Source organism: Biomphalaria glabrata, chromosome 3, assembly GCF_947242115.1.
Source record: "Biomphalaria glabrata chromosome 3, xgBioGlab47.1, whole genome shotgun sequence".
Lineage (NCBI taxonomy): Eukaryota > Metazoa > Mollusca > Gastropoda > Planorbidae > Biomphalaria > Biomphalaria glabrata.
In genome coordinates, this window is record NC_074713.1 from 44,604,813 (window position 1) to 44,625,023 (window position 20,211).

The 20,211-nt window shown below is 35.4% G+C and overlaps 1 protein-coding gene across 1 annotated transcript; it reads left to right on the forward strand.

Moving 5' to 3' along the window:
- The first annotated feature begins 1,774 nt into the window (after window positions 1–1,774).
- On the forward strand, window positions 1,775–19,792 carry LOC106050140 (mucin-17-like). The gene is made up of 9 exons (XM_013205084.2): window positions 1,775–2,229; window positions 3,866–3,959; window positions 4,521–4,551; window positions 5,361–5,461; window positions 6,272–6,403; window positions 7,147–7,263; window positions 8,006–8,084; window positions 11,474–11,651; window positions 12,151–19,792. The coding sequence occupies exons 2-9, from the start codon at window positions 3,895–3,897 to the stop codon at window positions 19,194–19,196; spliced, it is 7,749 nt and encodes a 2,582-aa protein (XP_013060538.2). The 5' UTR covers window positions 1,775–2,229; window positions 3,866–3,894; the 3' UTR covers window positions 19,197–19,792.
- Window positions 19,793–20,211: the final 419 nt, after the last annotated feature.

The window sequence follows — 20,211 nt, forward strand, 5'->3', positions numbered from 1 at the left end:
GCAAACTGTCTTTCTCTGACCTTGTGTGACTACGACTGTTTCTGCTGTCCCATCTGCATGCAGGTCTGCTAACGGCTAAACCAATGTCCAGGCTACCAACACCTACGTGATCAGCGACGATCTAGGCGTCAGGCAAATTACACGATGCCACGATCAATGAGTGCTCTGGCTGTACGTCAAACTGTTTCACAGTAGTGTTGATTCGTTGTCTACGTTGATGGTCAGGCTTTGTGGCGTTCAATCACTGTTTCGGTAAAACGACCCGTCGACCGTTGAACCAAAGTTCTTCACATAGACAAAGTACGATGAAGATCACTGCTGTGACGATGATGACTGCAGTAACAATTCATAAAGCTGGCGTTATTTTTTCAATTTAAATCAATGACAGTTCAATATAGCCTACTCTGTTAAATATATACGTGACTATACTTTTAATTAACAATACACATTTAAAAAATAGATCTAAAAGCTTTCATTTCATTGATAGCTCTAGATCTAATAAACTATTTTCTTCTTATTTTTTAAAAAGTGAACTCATATTAGATGACGTCGAATCAGGAAGATGCAACAACACAAAGAAAGCTATTAGCTGTGTATTAGATTCTTAGAAAACAATACAATGATCATTTGTGTCAAATTACTGTCAAATTTCGTGAAGCGAAGGGGAGGATACCAAACATTGATCAACTCAGAGAAACAGCTCTAGCTGTAACAGCACATAGAGTTTGACTTTTGCGTACACATCGTATGGATAGTCTGATTCACTTCATCTGTGGGGATCCTTTAGCAAACTATAAACCAGACTTTCGAGCTGATTACTTAAACACGATATAAAGCGAAGCTTTTACTACACTGGCTAAGGTTTCTTTAACAATTGAAGAAACAGATCTAAACAGAAACTTGAAATCACCGAATTACGGGATCTTTAGGGCGCCTCTTGAGTCCACCCAGCTCCAAAGTGTAGGCCTACACCTGACATGAGTAGGGGAAAAGTTAAGGCGGTTGGTTGTTTTACTGGCCATATATATATATATATGACACCCTCGTATTCCGAGGAAACAGAAACTGACGACTTTACATCATAGGCATATAGTCTAAATGTGGAGAGTAGCTTTTTTTTTTTTTTTTTTTTTTTTATAGTTCGCGTTATCTAGTTGTTAAATAGTTTTTTAAAAAATGCATATTTTTTCGTATAAAAAATAATGTTAAGTATGAAATATTGTGGCTGTTTTCTGAAGCATAGACAGAACTCTTAGCGCCAAAAAAGCCTGTCACCAAAACGGCCGTCGACGAAAAGGCGACATATTATACATTACAGTTAACTGCATAGTTTCTGCTCTCGTGTCTTAGTTTAACCTTTTTTCCTTTAGTAGTATCTATTTCACTATGTATAATTTTAAGAGATTCCGGTACATGGCTTTTATTACTGTTATTGATTGGCTTAGATTACAATGACTCACTCAAGGAGTCATACTACGTGTTTGTATCTTTCTTTTTTAAATCTATATTTTAATTCTTTGCTAAATTAAAAATTTTACTTTTTCAAAACAGGACTAACAACAAAACAACACAAATCTCTTGTTTTTATTTTTTAACAAAATATTTTAAAATAAACAAATGTATTAAAGTATCTTGTTATATTAAAGATTAGTTCATATTTTTGAATCATCAATTAACCCTAGTTCTAGATATTTAGCTCAAATCGATATATAAGAAAAATATTGTTCTGCATTAGTGTAATTTTGAATTTTATTTTAATTTAATTCAACGGAAGTTTTCTTTCGACGCATGCGCTTTAGTCCATTGTTTATAAAATGTCGCCTATTTTCTACGAGGAAATGCTGTAAACATGAAGGACTTTTTATAATTAATAAACACAAATTGGACTTGTGATTAATTAATTAGAAACAAATTCTGTAATATCATATAGCAAGCATCAACCTTGAATGTGTTTCTTACATGGATTATTGTTCTCAACCATTTAATTAGAGATCCCAGTTCCTCTATTTCATGTTTTTAGTATTTTTAGTAGAATTTAAGAATAATTTTTACACCAAACAAGTCAAAGATTAAACAAGAATAACTCAATAAGATTCAAAGAACCATGATTTTATTACTATTTTCATGTTACTCAAAATCAAATAAAGATCTGCAGAGTTTGTCAGTTTTAGTATAAATCTAGATCTCTAGATTTACATATAGTAAATCTAGATCTAGAATCTAGTCTTGGTAAGCAATCTTTAATCTTAGACTTAGACTTAGTCTTAGACCTTAGACTTTGACTTAGAGAGAGTGACTTAGACTTATAAAGTTATATTCTACTTATTAGACTTATAAATTATTATTATAATACTTGACTCAATGACTTGACTTGTCTTGAGTCGTTGTTAAGTTAAAAACATTGTAAAAGTTTATATTTATAGGCAAGGCAACTATTTAACATTTTAAGGTTCTAGATTCTAGATCTATAATATAATAGATATCTATATACTATATATTATAATTAATATAAATATTATAAAATATATTCAATTCTAGACTTATAAATAATAATAATACTAAAATGTCTAGTAACTAGTACCTAGAATAATTTAGATTCTAGATCTTACTAGTCAAATCTAGTAAATCTAAACTCTAACTCTAAACAGAGTAGAAATAATATCTATATTATAATATTACAAGATAAAGATTAGAATTGATGTTAATATATTTTAATTTTTAATCAAGCTAGTTTCACCTTTCACTTCACTAGTCCATTGATTATTTTGTAACCAGGGGCGTAGCTAGGAATTTTCCATCGTTTGGGCCAGAGCGGCTTGACCTCTTTGGTGGCCTATAATATTTAATTTTTAATGTAAAAAAACACTCATTTTGGGGCCCCCCTTAAGTAGGGGCCCGGGGGGATTTTAAAATTCTCCCCCAACCCCAGCTACGCCACTGTTCGTAAACTTTTTTTTTTGTTGTTAAATTGTTTCTTATAGTTATATATAATAAATAATAGATCTTGTTTGATTAAATATTGGCCTACCTATGTTGCGGCTATGTATGAGATTTCTGGAAATGGTTTTCTCACAGAGATATTACTGTTCAACTTTTGCATTTGTTCAAAACAAGAGTTTAGACTGTATCTTATTTAGAATTTTTTTCTTTTAATGATTAATTAAATTTTAAGAAGAACTTTTGAATATCAAGATAGAAGCATTTAATTGTAAAGCTGATTATATGTCACAGGGTCTCAAATTTTTTTTTTAACAAAAAACTTCTTGTGGTGAATCAAACAAGCTTGATTCCCTAAAATGTGTGACCTATTTTGATTTGTTTACCATATACTTTAGATACTAACTATCCCAGGTATAAAAATGTGCTGGAGAAGAAATTTTAAAGAACCATTGTAAAAATGCAGCCTGTATTTTTAAATTACATATCTATAATAGTTAATCAACATTCCCTGTATTCTGTACATTGGATAAACACCAAATAGCTAGCTATTTTTAGTTTTCAGCCTTAGATAATATTCTTCAATTTCCATTGCACAAAATTTGTAAGGGGTGGCCTTGTTCAGTTTTAGTTACTATTGCGTTTAATAAGCAACTGACATTTTTATAACCAATGCTAGTATTTAATTTCAATGACTGGGCAGCGTTCACTTTTCTCCTGTTTGTTTTTTGCCTGGGATTTTTTTATATATATCTAAAATTGGGTTTAAAAGTTATCAATAATGTGAGTGAATAGTGGATAGCACTGTAAAGATATTTAATTAAAAAACAAGCTAATTTAGTGCTTAAACTTCTAATCTTACTAAGAATAAATAGATAGATAAGTTCATATTTTGTGTGTTAAAATTTGTTTGTGTTTAATATTTTAGGTAACAAGGTTCACAATTTTGCTGTAAGAATGGAGGAGGAACCGCTGGATCAAAATACTTGTACATCTCCTTATTTAGATGAGGCTGTTAAAACGTAATACATATAATTTTTATTTATTGTTTATTGTTTAAAATACATCAGGGCATCACAAGAAAAAGTTTAACAACTTAAACTATTTGTGTAATATTTGAAACAATTTTTTGTTCTAATTCACTTTGTTTTTACGGTGAGAATCTTCTATTTAAAGTTTAACAAAATTATTTATGGAGAGTATGGATATTATTCCTTTAAGTGAATGCGCATATGACATTTAATAATATTATTTGAAATAAGTTCATATTCTGTGGTATTTTATTACATTTGTAAACACTACTCTTGATTTCCTTGAGTCTAGAAATGTATCTCTTTAGTTTATATACTAGAATGTTTATAATTATTATTTAAAGATTTTTTTTTTGTTTTTCTAGCTAATTGAAAGAGTTATTTCCCTTACAAGTTTCAATTAGTTGTAAAGTTGCTAGTTTTTAAATTCTATTTAGATCTAAATAAAAAAAATTTTTTGTCCTTTGCATTTGAAGACTAAAAATTATTTTGTTTTAATTGCACATTTCCTTGTGTACTATGTCTTATGTGTATTATTTTGTAATATTTCAGGGTGGAGAATGATAAAGTCGCTAGTATTCTGGTGAGTAAAATCTAGGAAAAAGTGTTTCTCCATTGTGGACCCTGCTTCTCTTGTGCCAACAAAATGGCCTTATAAGAGGGTCTTTTTAAAATATATATGTTGTATTTGCATCATAGTTATAAATATATTTTAGATTATTAATAAAGTAAAAACCTACTGAGAGATGTCTGTGACAAATCATTTCAAAATGTTACCTTTTAAAGAAAACAGTACTAATGTGATTTTAGAGCATACCCATCTTTTTTATGTCAGGATAGTAAATTTTCTCCTGAATGACATATAATTGTGTTGACATCTTTTGTGTGAAGGCCTTCCTGATTAAGCCCATCACTAAAACACATGACTCAAAGGTCTCTCACATCCCTTCTTAATTTCATTATTTGCAATGGCTTATAATACTTCACCACATTTCATTAGCTGTTTTAAAATTCTAATGCAGTAGTTCTTCATAGGATAAAAAAAAATCCCTTTTTGTGTGGCCCATAGAGATACAGACTTTTTAAGAAATTCCCTGAAAAGTGGGCTTATTCTTTGGTGGGGTTTATAGGAGAAATAGTGTATTATAGATGCCATGAAACAGAGTTATTAAAGCTAAGAATGCAGAAAAACGCTAAGCAAATAGGCTACATCCCAAGTTCCAACTGGATGGAGGGTGGGGTGGTGGGTGGGAATGTACATTTTTTTGTTTAAGGGAACATCACTTGTAAAAAATCAAGAAACATTGCATAAGAGATATTTATAAAGAAGATGGGCTGTTTAAAATAAGATACAATAAAAACAACTGCACAAACTATATTTGAATGTTTCAGAATCAAGTTTCCCAGTTATCAGAGCTAGACAAGTATATGCTGTACTTACAGTTGCCTACTGAGGAGACCACAGAAGATGGCATCGATGATAGCAATAGAGTGTAAGTCTTAAGTTGAATCTGTTTATGTTATAGTTGAGTTGGAAAATGTCTCACACTTTATGAATTACTTTATATAGATTTTTTTTTTAAAGAAATGATCTTGAAATTATGTATGCACGAATGAGTGAGGTTCTGTGGAAACCATTTTAGGATTAGAAGTCATTTGTATTTCAATTTATTTGACACCCAGAGAAAAGATCTTATTGAAGACAGGCACAGAAGACGAAAAGAAAACTTTTATAGACCTCCAGGAGACAACGGCTTTGTCTGCACAATATGCGTAAACATATGCAGATCGCAACTCTGTTTGCATTGTCATGTGAAACGCTGGACTTGTTCTTAATCTTCAAAATGGAAGACATTGCCATTATTATAATTATTTCCATTAGACTGCTCAATTGAGAAGCCTGGGTTAAGAAGACAACACAAAGATACTTCTATAATGCTACTTTTGATGCAGATCTGGAATTTTCATAGCCATTGATTTACATGTAACTTTTGAGTCTTTCGTTGTGATCTGTAAAACGTCTCAAAAAGAAGAAGAGATATGATATAATACATGAACTAGTTGTATTTGAGCCATTTAAAACCTTTCATGTAGAGTTTGTTTTACATAGATACATGTGCCCTGTCTGCTAGTAGAGAATGTTGGGTATCAATACGTCATCTAACCAGTCATACTTTTTATTCAAAATAATGCAATTAATGATTATTATTATAAATGCCAGGAGAATTTCATTCTTCATTTAGTCATTGAAGCAAACTATAGAAACCAAAAAAAGTGCTCTATGAAACATTTCTTTCACTTAGACACATCTCTAGGCCCCTAACAGTGATGGCCAAGAGAACAGAAACTGCAGTGAAGTGGATCAGACAAAACTATGCAGAGACTTCTGACCAGTCTGTGTTTTTACCAAATAAAGAAGTATATGAACATTACAGGTAAATATTCTTTGATGTATTTTATAAATCTTCATTTACTTTTTACCTAAGGGAACATGATTTACACAGCAACTCTTATTGTGGATAGAATGGAGCGTTTACTATACCCAATCCAAACCCAGTACAAGGTTTTGGGAGTTGCCTGTTTTTTTTTTTTTTTTTTTTTTTTTTTTTTAAGCCTTTTAGCTCTTTTCTTTAAAAATTAGAAGATAAACTTGGATAATCATTGAGAAATTATAATTGGATACATGTATTGAGTATTTATGAGGCTTTTTGTTTTTCAGTAATAAAGGTATTGAAAGTAAATCTGTAAATTTTTTGAAAGTAGATTGTTCCCTTTTTTAAATTTTTTTTTTTACAGTTATCTGTCTTTGCTGAGAGTAACATTACATAAAAAAAAAAAGGAATAGGAATTGTTGTGTCAATGTTACATCTCATTTTAAACGTCAATGACTTTTCACAAGTATTTCTTGTATTGAGATATAAATCTTTTATTTAATCCTCATTTTTCATATTTACATTTGTACTAGGCATGTCGACACAAAATATATCTGGATGACCTTTCTAGTTATAATGCATTAACTTTATTGGAAAGAGCATGTCCAAAAACTATATAGCAATATAAGCATCATGAGCTGGAAACCATATTTTTACAAAGCATTAAAGATCAAATAAACACTTGCTAAGAGTTTTGATTTTCATCTGATTGTCTTACGAAATGTTTATTTTGATTGGTGTTTCAGGGAGCAGTGTGAATCAGACAGCAACAAGGCTCTCTCTATACCTGATTTTGGGAAGGTTATGAAGTTTGTCTTTCCCAAGATTGCTCATAGGCGACTTGGTCCGAGAGGAAACTCAAAATATCCTTTGATATAATTGATAAAACAAATCAGCAAGCATCTGTAATCTGAAATTAAGGATGTGATTGTGGGACATTTTTGTTTTAATATATATATTTTTTTTTTACTTACAATATCTAACTAAAATATGGTGGCGAAAATGTTGAATTTTGTATATATTATGAAACACTGTCCTTAAAAGAATGCTAACGTTTTTTTGTTTGCTTTCTATCTACTTTATTTACATGGAAATGATTATTCTGCTAATATTTGATAAAAAGTGACTTTTATACCATACCTGAGATTTACATAGATCTCCCTTTCTTTCTTTCCACCCCCACCTCTTTTTCCCAACTGGTCAAGATAAAATAAGTGATACGATCATAGCTAAAAGCTTGAAATAGCGCTTAACAAAAACAATTGGTAGAAATATTTCTTATTGCACAGATTTATTTTTGTTGGTCTAGATTCATTACAAATTCAATTACATGACTGACCGAAACTAATTAATACAATTACACTTCATATAAGCTTTGTGTTGTTTTTTTTTTTTTTTTAAGTATTTTTATGTTTTTATTGTATTAAGGCTTTAGATTTTTACATTGTTTTGAAATATGAGTTATCTCTCTTCTTTTATCAAAATTATTCCTTGTTTGTTTGTTGTTTTTTTTTTATGCTTAACTATTCCATCCCAGAAGCTGAATGTTGACTTGTTATATTATCCAATTCCAATGAACAAAATTATCCTTAACTCCTTTTTTACATATGGTTACAAGGGATTACAAAAAAGAGTGGGTGATATATCTTCAACGTGCACTACTTGCCATAGAGATCTGACTGAGGTAAGATGTCAATATCCATCTAGAAACACAAGTCTTTTAGGTCTTGCAGCACAGCAAAGATATCAATATCCATCTAGAAACACAAGTCTTTTAGGTCTTGCAGCACATCAAAGATATCAATATCCATCTAGAAACACAAGTCTTTTAGGTCTTGCAGCACAGCAAAGATATCAATATCCATCTAGAAACACACATCTTTTAGGTCTTGCAGCACAGCAAAGATATCAATATCCATCTAGAAACACAAGTCTTTTAGGTCTTGCAGCACATCAAAGATATCAATATCCATCTAGAAACACAAGTCTTTTAGGTCTTGCAGCACATCAAAGATGTCAATATTCATCTAGAAACACAAGTCTTTTAGGTCTTGCAGCACATCAAAGATGTCAATATCCATCTAGAAACACACATCTTTTAGGTCTTGCAGCACATCAAAGATGTCAATATCCATCTAGAAACACACATCTTTTAGGTCTTGCAGCACATCCAAGATGTCAATATCCATCTAGAAACACACATCTTTTAGGTCTTGCAGCACAGCAAAGATATCAATATCCATCTAGAAACACACATCTTTTAGGTCTTGCAGCACATCAAAGATGTCAATATCCATCTAGAAACACAAGTCTTTTAGGTCTTGCAGCACATCAAAGATGTCAATATCCATCTAGAAACACACATCTTTTAGGTCTTGCAGCACATCAAAGATATCAATATCCATCTAGAAACACAAGTCTTTTAGGTCTTGCAGCACATCAAAGATGTCAATATCCATCTAGAAACACACATCTTTTAGGTCTTGCAGCACATCAAAGATATCAATATCCATCTAGAAACACACATCTTTTAGGTCTTGCAGCACAGTAAAGATATCAATATCCATCTAGAAACACACATCTTTTAGGTCTTGCAGCACAGCAAAGATATCAATATCCATCTAGAAACACACATCTTTTAGGTCTTGCAGCACATCAAAGATATCAATATCCATTTAGAAACACACATCTTTTAGGTCTTGCAGCACATCAAAGATATCAATATCCATTTAGAAACACACATCTTTTAGGTCTTGCAGCACATCAAAGATATCAATATCCATCTAGAAACACACATCTTTAAGGTCTTGCAGCACATCAAAGATATCAATATCCATTTAGAAACACACATCTTTTAGGTCTTGCAGCACATCAAAGATATCAATATCCATTTAGAAACACACATCTTTTAGGTCTTGCAGCACATCAAAGATATCAATATCCATCTAGAAACACACATCTTTTAGGTCTTGCAGCACATCAAAGATATCAATATCCATTTAGAAACACACATCTTTTAGGTCTTGCAGCACAGCAAAGATATCAATATCCATCTAGAAACACACATCTTTTAGGTCTTGCAGCACATCAAAGATATCAATATCCATTTAGAAACACACATCTTTTAGGTCTTGCAGCACAGCAAAGATATCAATATCCATCTAGAAACACACATCTTTTAGGTCTTGCAGCACATCAAAGATATCAATATCCATTTAGAAACACACATCTTTTAGGTCTTGCAGCACATCAAAGATATCAATATCCATCTAGAAACACACATCTTTTAGGTCTTGCAGTACATCAAAGATATCAATATCCATTTAGAAACACACATCTTTTAGGTCTTGCAGCACAGCAAAGATATCAATATCCATCTAGAAACACACATCTTTTAGGTCTTGCAGCACATCAAAGATATCAATATCCATCTAGAAACACACATCTTTTAGGTCTTGCAGTACATCAAAGATATCAATATCCATTTAGAAACACACATCTTTTAGGTCTTGCAGCACAGCAAAGATATCAATATCCATCTAGAAACACACATCTTTTAGGTCTTGCAGCACATCAAAGATATCAATATCCATTTAGAAACACACTTCTTTTAGGTCTTGCAGCACAGCAAAGATATCAATATCCATCTAGAAACACACATCTTTTAGGTCTTGCAGCACATCAAAGATATCAATATCCATCTAGAAACACACATCTTTTAGGTCTTGCAGCACATCAAAGATATCAATATCCATCTAGAAACACACATCTTTTAGGTCTTGCAGCACAGCAAAGATATCAATATCCATCTAGAAACACACATCTTTTAGGTCTTGCAGCACATCAAAGATATCAATATCCATCTAGAAACACACATCTTTTAGGTCTTGCAGTACATCAAAGATATCAATATCCATTTAGAAACACACATCTTTTAGGTCTTGCAGCACAGCAAAGATATCAATATCCATCTAGAAACACACATCTTTTAGGTCTTGCAGCACATCAAAGATATCAATATCCATTTAGAAACACACTTCTTTTAGGTCTTGCAGCACAGCAAAGATATCAATATCCATCTAGAAACACACATCTTTTAGGTCTTGCAGCACATCAAAGATATCAATATCCATCTAGAAACACACATCTTTTAGGTCTTGCAGCACATCAAAGATATCAATATCCATCTAGAAACACACATCTTTTAGGTCTTGCAGCACATCAAAGATATCAATATCCATCTAGAAACACACATCTTTTAGGTCTTGCAGCACATCAAAGATATTGAAACATTTAAAAAACAAACAAACATAAGTTTTAAAATTTTGAATATATATAATTCTGTTCATATCTCATAATCTTGAATGATATAAATATTTTCCATTTTAAATAGATGTGCAGAATGTCTTAATATTAAAGATGAAATTTTTTTTTGTAAAGAATAATTTAGTCTAAATGTTTATGAGTTATCATTAGTATTGTCAGAACTGTTCTTGAAAAATATTTAAAACAGTTAAATCACAACTTGTAAAGTTTACACTTGATTCACTTGTCCCAGTTTAGATTTATGTTTTTCTAAATACTGGCTAATAATTTACATTAAGGCAATAAAATAGCTAGCTGCTAATTTGATGGACAGTTAATATTTCAAATATTTGAACAAAAAGTGGACTTCTTGACTTACTAAATAAATTATGTCATTTTCTTTCAATTTACTGTTGCTTTTTTTTTTTTTTTTTTTGTTCCTTGTGTGATTCTTTATTTACCATTAAAAAGACAACATAAGGTTAAAAGTAAAATTATGTTACAATAGTCAGCACTTAGTTGCAAAATTTGTCAGAGGGAATACTGAGGTTAAAAAATCCATGTAAAAAATGTAGCTTCTAGCCTTCATTTCTTTTTGATGTAATCCTATTTTCATAAAAGTCTTCATTGAAGCAATGAATGGACTGGTGTGTGACATTGAGGCAAAACTCATGCATTGTGTCACAACCTTAAGCAAAACTCATATTGACAACAAGTAGACATTTGATTTTGAAACAAAAAGTTCACCACAATAATAATGTTTTCCAGAAGCCAAGCCCAGATGTCCATTTGTATTCCTTATCCTGCCAGATAGTCTGTGAGTGGGCTTCCAAGCTGTTGGATCGTCAGTTGACTGATATTAAGTCATTGTCTGAACACTTAGTATCTGTTGGCTACTCCTATGGGAAGGCAGCTGCCAAGTTTAGCCTCTTATCTGGAAGCCCAGGTTAGTAAGACATTTTTTCATGTTTACAGAGTCCTTAGGGCTTCCCATGAAATGTGTGTCTACAGTATTTTAATTTTTTAGCATTGTTTATGTATTGTGAACATTTTGTATTAAATGAAAACCTAAACAATAAAATTCGTAAATATGAAACTACAATGCCACAAAATGATTATGACACAAATTTTTTTCAGTCAAGTACCTTAATAAAATCTTTTAATTGATTGAAACATTTAGTTTAAGTCTTGAACCTCTGTTTTAATTTATTAAAGAATCATTTTGTGAAGGAATCATTTTGTTATAAAACTTTCACCAACTTCCCACCAGACTAATCATGTTAAGCATGTTAAGCAAAAACGCAAGAATTAAAACTAATTTTTAGCAAAACATGGTATCTGCTAGTTTACAGTTGGGGGAATTATATTTATGATTTCAGTTTAAATATATATAAAAATCATGTAAATGCTTAAGCAATTTAGATTTTACATACCTTACTTTTCAGGTCATCCTAAACAGTTAGAGAAAGATAGAAAATCACCCCGATTTCAAGATGGACAGGTCCTGCTTCAGCGAAAACTTTTACAGAAAGAAACTATACGCCAGCACAAGCAGAAACTCATGGAGCATCAGCGTAATCAAAGACAAAGTTCCAAAATGTCTCCTCTAACCTTATTTCAACCAGGGGTTTATGGGAGAAAGCAACGCAAACTTCAGCCACGGCCCTCCTCTGTCCAGTCTTACACACCCTCCTGGAGCTCAAGTAATGCTTCCTATGGTAACATCAACTCTGGGCACACACTTCCCTTGACAGAAGCTCAAAATAATGTTGCTCAAGGCAGCAGCAGGCTTATGGACATATTGGCCCCCAATTTCAAAAATTCACAAACCCCTACAAAGCGCTGTCAGAGTGCAAGCGTTGTGGAGAAATACTCAGACTCTCTTTCTAATAATGTGCTTGAGCTGTTTCAAGAGAAGGCTGACATGACTCATGCCAAGCTTCTGTCCAACGCAGGGACAGCGTTTTTGTCCCCAAGCACTACATCAGACAGCACAGATACCGTCATGTCGTCACCAGCAATCACAAGAGCCAATAGCCATTTGGGAAATAATGGGCTGGACTCTCTACTAGCCCAGCACTATAAACGAAATGGGGAAAATATAAGCCCTGATGGAGATACTAAGAGACGCTGTATGACCTCTCTGGGGGTCCGGGAGCAGGAAAATCTGAATCCCATCCATCCAAGTGACATAAGTGAGTTCACTAAGCTAAGACCTTATTCCTGTCCAGTAATTTGTAGTGACCAGGCTCAAACTAAATCTGACAGCATGGAAGAATTAAAGGTGTGTACAAAACCTGACAAGGAAGGCAAGTCGGCACAGTTCAAATGTGATCAGAAAGATTCAAAAGAAAATAAGCAGGAGAAAAAGGAAGAAGGGAAAATTCACTTTGTGCAAAAACCTACTGTGATCAATGGCAGGGTAAACAATCTCCACAATGTTGTGTCCTGCCCAGACTTTCAACAGTTCACCAAGAATGCTGACAAAATGTCAGATCAGGGCATGAGATACAACAGACCCAGTAGCAACATTCTAAACTCTCTCTTGTCTTCGGATTTCGACCTAACTTGGAGAACTTCTCAGGTCTTTAAAGCTGACCAAGTGATAGCCAGCACAGCCCAAAGCTTGGCTTCTTCCTCATTAGATTTGAGTTCCTTGCCAAGCAACCAGCTCCGAGTGATAACTGATCCTTCCATGTGTACAGAAAGTGCTGTGACCCTCTCTAATCAATCCAGTCGAAGTGCATTTGTGCCAGTTACAAGCCACAAACAAATCAGCAGTGCAATGACAACAGAGACCAAAATGCAGCAGCATAACCCATCATTCAGTGTGTGCAAAACTTCTGAATCACTCAATTATGCTTCATCTTCAACTAACCTCCCAGCAGACATTACTTGCATGTCTAGCCCAGATTCATTGAGCAGAAAGCCAAGCGTTGAAAAGGTCAATTTAGAAAATCACCCATTCTTTTTATCAGGTGCATGTGTTTCACAAGTAACATCCGACACAAAGACAACCCTTACAACAACAGTTAGTCCTGAAAGTGTCACAAATGGTTGGGATCACTTGACCCAATCTAACCAAACTGATAGCACTCTTTGCTTGCAAAAACAGTCAATTTTAGTCAGTAGTCTGGTAACGCCTCTTGCTTCTTTTAAACCTGCTAAAGAGGCACAGTCTCAACAAGTGATGGCAACTGCTGCTTCCACGCTTGCCCCATGTACAACACCAGTCACTCGTATTAGTACCTCCACAGTGTCGTCTCCCATAATTAGCACTAGTTCTCCAGTGAGCACTACTCAGACAGCCTTTGTCATGACCCCACCTCCTGGCAGGGTCTGCTTTTCATCTGCCTCATTCCAGATGGATTCCAGCAGCATCTCAAGTTACACTTCTCCAGTCACCTCTTGTACTGCATCTGTAACCACGCCGCTGGTCAGCAATCAGAATAGTTCTTCCACAACTCCATCCAGGCGAGTGACTAAGAATAGGTTCACCCCAATTCGTCCTAAACTGGGGGGCTCTGGATCGCCCCAATTCTCCACTACTCCACCCCCTACCAAAAAAGACATGAGACCAGTATCTGCAATATTGAAAGAACAGCAAGGTTATAAAGTGGCTAAGGGCCTATTTGTTAACCTTGGGAGTGCATGTCAAGGTGAGGTGAAGTTTCAAATGCCTGCAGATTTGCTCTGTTTGGCTCCTGGCAAGTCAAAGACCAGTGATCTTGTACTAACCATCAATGCACCTCATAATGCATCTTTGACAAAAGAAACCTTGAATTCCAGCCCTGTATTGTGGCCACTGGCCAGTCCAGTTCAACATAGTAAAAGTAATGACTCTCTGTTCAGTCCAGTGTTTAGTCAGTCTGACAGTACTTACTCCACTGGGCATGTCAGTATTGAAGCTACAGGTCTAATGGCTGAGCCTAAGGCCAACACTTCAGTCTTGTCCCTCACCACCTTGTGTTCACCCAGTATATTTCACACTAGCATTACAACCTCCACTAGCACCTCATTGACTGCCAATAAACAATTCATCCTTCTCTCTCCCACCAAATCTGTGAATCATCATGATCAGACCAGAACAAATGAACAGCTCCACCACAATATGGCCACTAATGGTCACACTGCTGACCACACTATTGATCTCACTATGCTCCTTGGTCTTGACAATACTCCAGAAGCAAAACCTGATGTGAACTCTCGCTTAAACTCAGATGGTGATCATTTTCTTGCTGTTTCAAATCTCAATGATGCCCAAGAAAATGTTTCCTCTTCCTCCTTTAGAGAACACAAAGAGAGGAAACCATTGACACCTTTTGGAGATAGCGCTGATAAAGAACAAAATCTTAAAACAATGTCACTATCTTCAACTCTTCTTTCTGAGCTGAGTCACTTAGTCAGTGCTGGACAGCAGCCCACCATTCAACACAATTCATCACCATCTGCATTTTACAAATGTACCAACCAGCAAGTGAGAGGAGTAGATGCAGTATTTACAAAAGAATTCATTCACAATGACAAAAGTAAACCATTCAAGATAACAGAAAATTCCATTCATCCAAATGCAACGTCGCAGACAGCTAGGAAGAGAAAGTTTGGAACTGACGAACATGGGTGCAATAAAAAAGTGAATCGCTCTGTAGAGAAAGATTTGGAAGATGATGTTTTTATCATCAATATTGGAGATGGCATGCAGTGTGATAAAGAGCATTCATCAGATAGCAGGACCTTGAGCAGTTTTGATGACAGGTCAGCTGATATTCCTGGTGATGTAGGTGCACCTAACCAGCAATTAGTAGCTGACACTGATATGTTGTTGGGTATGATACCAAACACCAAATATCTGACTGTAAAAGAGACTGTGAAAGCCCTGAATGACCTTAGGGCAAAGATAAACTGTGTTACTCCAAATATTGTCAAAATGAGCTGCCCTGCACAGGTTAAATCGGATTTGGTGACCAGCATCCCTGTAACTGAAACCTTAGTGGCAACATCTGAGAAGACTTCATCAAGCATAGCAGGTCAGCCTCAGGCTAGAGATGGCAGGAATGTTAGCCTGAATGTAGAGAGTGTAGAGAGTGATGCTCTGCTAGATATTGACCCGGCATGGAATCATAACTTTGTTGGAGAAGTTGGCCATGAGCAGAAAATGTCAGTAGGTGTGGCAGCCAAGTCTAGAAACAATAAGCAAAGTGTGTATCGGCAGGTACCAGACCTTGTTAATAAGCTTCCTGTGTCTACGAACTCCAATCTGATTGCAGTGAATCCCCCAAGCAAGAAACTTATAAACAGCTGCTTGACCAAAACAGACAACCACAAAATAGACAAATGCAACCTCTCCTCTTCATTAGCTTCAAAAATAGTCAGAGAGAAAGCTTCAGTAAATTTGGACATGGACTCCAGGCAAGCTATACAGGACATTGATGCATTGGTACAAACCAAACACAACCAGCAGGGCCAACTTCAAAATAGAGGATCACATACATTTCTTGACCAACTATCAGATCCTAATCATGTCAAACAGGAGACCAGTTTACAAGCATCCAATCACCCTACATTGGCCCAGTATCTGACTGTACCAGCAGGAGATAAGGTGTTGACACCTATGAGAAGCATTTCATTAACAAATGTCTCTTCTAAGGAAACAGAGATATCTTCTGATCATGAGTTGCCTGGTGATATCCTGGACTTTATTACAGAATCAATGTGCCACAGAAAACAGAATTCTGATGTTTCCTTTTATCATGACATTTTTGGAAAAGACAAGGTAGAACCAAACTCCACACTCCTAAGAAGTTTATCTGCTCCCAATACTTTAGCTTTGGCTCATCAGAAAACTCACATTGCTAGAGTAAATGATATCAAAGTCTCCCTTGCAGATAGTGAGAATATGTTTGACTTGGACTGTGACACAAACAGTGTTGCCCCCCAAAGGCAATCTCAGAATCATTCTAATGGTATTTTCTTGAGCCCTGTAGGGCCTGCCAAAATGAACAGAAGGTTGTCCATAGAACGTCCTGTATCCAATGACACAAGCTCTACAAAAACTCAAGGAGAGCGACCACCTTCTAGATTACAAGGTAATGTTGAGACTGTCAGCAATACACAGATTGACAGGCTGGTTTCAAAGATTCTAACAGATACAAGTGAGATGCCTAATTGGAACAGGAGTTCTCAAGGGTCAGCTAAAGAAGATTGTGTTGAGCTGCCACAAGGACAGCAAGTATCTCAAGAGAAAAGTAAACTACCAGAAAGAAGTTTGAACAAACTATTGGAACAAAACCAGACTTTCTCGAGTGATGCTGAAGCAAGGAGATCGGATGGACCCTTAAATGTGTTTGAACAAACCCTGGCTTACTCAAGTGTAGGTGAAGCAAGGAGATCCGATGGGTCCATAAATGTTATTCCTACATCTGATGGAGGCCACAGCTTTGTTAGCAAGACATCCACCTCTGACATTGGGAGAGTCAGTCCAAATGCAGTTAGGATGACCACTGCCAATGTTTACGGGAATTCTAATCGTAGAGTTAATTCATCTCCAGCTACGATTTTCATGCCTTTGAGAGGTGACAGCTCAAGGGGTGTTAACTTCAGTAATGTAGTTGGAGCCACTACATCATGTTATCCCACTACTAACTCTTCAGAGATGACATACACCAAACTGTTACATTTCCTTGATCCTACTAAATTGTATGAACAGGTTAAGTTGGTGTCAGCAATGCAATCAAACAAAAACTTGTCACAATCTGGACCTGGCTGCAACAGCGCTCCTAAAGTTACTAAAAATATCTCTTCAACATCCCAAGAATTACCAACACAACTACAATGCATTCCGACCCCTCCGTCCAGTCCCTCTAATTGCCATAGCAGTGAGTCTCACCAGTCAGCATCACATGTTGGCTCAGATAAAAACAATCATTGTGGGCAATTAAGTCATCTGATGAGGACAACAGCTCAAGATAGCCAGAGCTCAAATGCAGGGCCTAATAATTTGGGCAAAACTGCCCCAATTCCAAAAGTTCCTAGCCCTAAAGCAGCTCCACCTTCATCCCCTCTTCCACATGGGAATTCTCGCTCACAAATGTATAACCCGCATCCTTCACCTCCTTTCACCCCAAGTTCACAGCTGTGTTTGGCATCACCCAGATGCCCAACCCCTGGACCAAACACTTCTGGTTGCACCACTCCAATTAGTGACTCCAGCTCAGTTCCCAACAGATTTGTGCCAATCCAGACTTCTGGTATACTAGGGAGCTCTGCAGTTGGTTACATTCAACCCATTCGCCCTGTGGTAACCAATGTGGCCAATCTCCAAACAAAGTCTCAGTTGACCACTAAGAGCAAGCCACTAGAACTGCCCAATTTCTTAAACACAGAAGCTGAGGTAATGATAAATGCACCCCCAAAGAAAGAGCATCAGAGCAATGAAAGACTTGTGCCACCAGCATTAGTTTTGTCATTGACTGGTGGGATTGGCTCTGTTTCTGGGCGGGGGATGAAAGATGGCTGGGGTGGTCATGACATGACAACCTCTGTGACAACTTTGCCCAGTGGCAAGCTTGTCATCAAATCAGAACAGCCTGACACAGTGACAAGCATTCATTTGTCAAGTGATATGCTGCCCACCTATGAAGAAGCTATGTCACTACTGGTAGGCACACAGCAAGCCACCTACAACAATTCTCCAGATGTCAAAAAATTTGAGGAAGACACAGGTCAGGACAGGCATGTTAACAATGATCAGTTACCAAAAAAATCTCAGTCTGTTAACTTTCTTCAACACGAGGCCACGAAAGCATCTTTTCATTCCTCTGGACAGAAATCTGACTCTAGTGATAAGACCAAGCATTTGGAAACATTAATGCATTTAGTTTCTAAAAGTGACAAGCAGTCCTTTCCTCAGCAGTCACTTCCTATGTTGTCTCAGAGTGTTGTGACCCTACATAAGCCACTCACAGACAGTTCTCTAAGGCAATTGTTAAGTGCAAAGCCTTCTAGTCTTTCCAGCATGCTGCAAGCCCCTGCATTCTCCCTGGATTATAACAAGTTTATTTCAAAGGTGACTCAGGCCAAAATGCAGACAACTACAGATAAAAATTTACGTAAAGAAATGGACTGGAAGTGTTCAAAGAAGTCCAGTGAACTATGGGCTTCAAAGTGGGCTCCACCAATATCAGATAGCTTCCAATTAAAAGATCTGCCAACTGATGGCTTTCACTTGAAAGATTTGCCCACTGCAGGCTATTCAGGGACCACACCTAACAAAACTGCACCCGGGGGTTCTAGCTACAGCACTTCATCCCATTTTTTTGACCAGCAATCTAATCAGGATGTCCACACGACGGTCATGAACTTTGGAAGAGAGATGGTTCATTTGGGGCAAGATGAAATGGAACCCTTGAGGCAAGATGATCTGGATGTAACACTGGATGTGCTCAAAAATATTGATAGGCAGTATTTCCAAGCTGATGATGAAATGGTGTGAATGTCAAGTCTAACAGATCTATAAACCTTCAAGATGTGAGAAATAGGTCAACTGTCAAACAGATTTAAGTATGCCATAGTTGGAAAGTCTTTAGAAAGATTCAATTTGATGTCTACTTTGTGGAAAAAAAAACAACTGATCCAATGTGATAACATTAGCAAATGTATGTACTTAATGCAATAAGAGTTTGTGTATTAACAGTTTCTATTGACACATTGTATGTGACTACCAAAACAAAATTTAACTGCTATACTAATTTTTTTTTATTAGTAATTTAGTGTCATTTTGGTCATAAGGCTAGTGCTGTGTCTGAGACTCAGATTGTATGTAATATTTTATACCAATTTATCATGAGGTAAAAGAAATTTGAATTAAATATTGGTGAAATTATTATTTTTTTTTTCCTATTGCAAGTGTAAATAAAAAAAACATTTTTTTCTTGTAAATATGTACAGTATGAGGAAGTACAGCATTACACCCCTTTGTTCTATGAAATGTTTCATATATTTATAGTTGAAAACTCTGAAGCTTCTATGTACAAAATTGTGAATGTTTCAAGGCTTCAAAAAGTAGAAATAAAATGTGACTAATTTTCATTATTTGTTTATTTGAATTTCATTTTTACATTAGTAGAACTCTTGCATCTCAGATTCTGTGTTATGTATTTCAACTGAGACATAAACACAAGTTACATGTTTGCTTTCTTTAAGGCTAAGTAGTGTCAGTTCAGGGTTAGATTTAAAATTACTAGTAAGGGGCATTTAACAGTTTCAAATATTTGTACTAATATATTCTGAGAGGAGGAGGCTATTTATAAGCAAAAATGACTTTAAAAATATTGGAATATTTTTCCATCTTTAAGTTCCAGGTTATTTCATGAACACTAACATGCTTCACTACATTCAAGAAGAACAAATGAATAACCATCTGTTTTAGCTCCTCACATGATTATGTGTGTAATGTTATCACAGCGCCTTGAGCCTACATTATATTTGACAACAGCACTCTATAAATT

Bases quoted from the DNA above. Each gene is read 5' to 3' on its own strand.
- LOC106050140 (XM_013205084.2), top strand. From the start codon at position 3,895: ATGGAGGAGGAACCGCTGGATCAAAATACTTGTACATCTCCTTATTTA. The intron at 3,960-4,520 runs GTAATACATATA...GTAATATTTCAG, and splicing joins TTAGATGAGGCTGTTAAAAC to GGTGGAGAATGATAAAGTCG. The intron at 5,462-6,271 runs GTAAGTCTTAAG...TCTTTCACTTAG, and splicing joins ATCGATGATAGCAATAGAGT to ACACATCTCTAGGCCCCTAA.